The sequence below is a fragment of the Phytophthora parasitica genome (genome assembly GCF_000247585.1).
Source record: "Phytophthora parasitica INRA-310 unplaced genomic scaffold supercont2.27, whole genome shotgun sequence".
Taxonomy (NCBI): domain Eukaryota; phylum Oomycota; class Peronosporomycetes; order Peronosporales; family Peronosporaceae; genus Phytophthora; species Phytophthora nicotianae.
Genome location: NW_008649013.1, coordinates 1 through 1,651, shown reverse-complemented (window position 1 = coordinate 1,651; position 1,651 = coordinate 1). Strand labels below are relative to the sequence as shown.

General features: G+C 48.2%; 1 protein-coding gene across 1 annotated transcript; it reads right to left on the bottom strand.

The window, feature by feature from the left end:
- Nucleotides 1–426: 426 nt before the first annotated feature.
- Nucleotides 427–1,149, bottom strand: PPTG_11501 (hypothetical protein; the record flags this gene model as incomplete). The annotated part of the gene is made up of 1 exon (XM_008907562.1): nt 427–1,149. One exon carries the CDS (start codon nt 1,147–1,149, stop codon nt 427–429), a length of 723 nt encoding a protein of 240 aa, XP_008905810.1.
- Between the last annotated feature and the right edge of the window lie 502 nt (nt 1,150–1,651).

Here is a 1,651-nt window from a genome sequence, read left to right as displayed (position 1 = left end):
CTTCTCAAATGTTCCACAAGTTCTTCTCTCCTGATAGACGTCGTCATAGCCACAGCGGAAGGAGCCATTTTTGCACGCAAATAGACAGCTTGCATAGCCCGATGCCTGGCAAGCACATCGAACGCAACAAACGTAAACGAATGATGTCTCGCGTGGCGCCGTGGCGACAATCTCAGGCAGTAGCGAATATATTCTTCGATACCAATCGGTATTGATCGCGGCTCGTCCAAACCGCCACGACCGAAAGGAAAAAGCTCCACAAATGCATAGATCCAAAAAGGCTTATCAAAGTCAGACATGATCGCAGATGATCGCCGAACAATCACGTGTTGTTTAGCGATCGCTGCTTGCGCTCGTTCAGGCTCATTCCTACAATCGCTGAAGTCCGTAACTAGGGCAGTAGCGCTGTGAGTAACAGTTTCATCTTCAGGCCTCACGTTCAGACAAAGTTGGTTCAGGGGCGTTGAATCTCACGCATGTGCTGTCCAGACCATCGGATGCTGTTACAGCGCTGGCATCGGCAGGTTGGTTTGATCGGTCCAGAACAACTTGAGTTTGCGCTGTGTCAGCGCCTCTAATAATATTATCGTTCACTCTAACCGCATTGAAAACACAGTTGTTGGAGCGATACCATTCCAATAGACTGATCAGACGAGGCACGCGCACATTGTACTGTTTGAACGTAGCAGCTTTCTGCTGCGGGGTCATACTCCCAATCATTGTAACACCGATAGTTCCATCAGAAATGACCTCTCTAGGAAGGAGCGAAGCAGGTGTCGAAGGTACGGCCCGAAAATAATACGCGTGAGCGCGAATGGCACTATGGTTACCGCCACGAACCACTGTGAGCATTCTTGTAGATTGAGCTAGTCCAAGCATAGCGTGCTCAGTAGCATTTGTATCCATGTACTCCTCAGGTAGCAATCCGATGTAGAGGCCATTAGCTATCGCAAATTTGGGCGGGCTCCGAAGTTTTTTGTTCATCAAAGAGTTGAAACACGGTTTACACACGTATAGCTCGCGTCCGCCGTTGTTGATTCCCATCGGAGAGAGTAACGCTCCTTTCAGAGCCGGTATTTGACTCGAAACATCGTAGCACATTAGTAACTCTTCATGTAGACCCTGAGGTGATTTTAGACGTTTCGCCATCGCTTTTAAAAGCTGGGGCGACGCCCTTACCGTTTTCTGTAGTATATCAGCGACTGGGTGCCAACAATCGCAAACGCAACACACAAACTCCTGAAGGCACGCGTTCGAAAGCCGTCGTATACACTCTTGCTGTATCTGCTTCAGCGTTTTCGCAGGAACCGGGGTAGGAAACTCGCTTTCATCTTTTGTATCGCGCTGGGCTCGCTTCTGACGTTTTTTTTTTTTTTGCGGTCGTAGGCCAGTCGCTTTTCCTCGGCAGGCGTCATGATAATAAGTAAGACCCCCGCAATCCGCAAGTTGACATTAAACAAACGGATCCTCATATTTTTCCGAGGGTTTTCGAAGCTTCGTATTTGGCAACTTTCTCAAAATTTACCCCGAATTCAGGCAAGTGATAATATAATCAGTAAAACGGCATATTCCGATACTAAAAAAACGTCTTGTGCTCAGCGAGCGTCTTTCGAAGAGGCTTCCTCTCTTCGTGCCGACCAACAATGCAAGG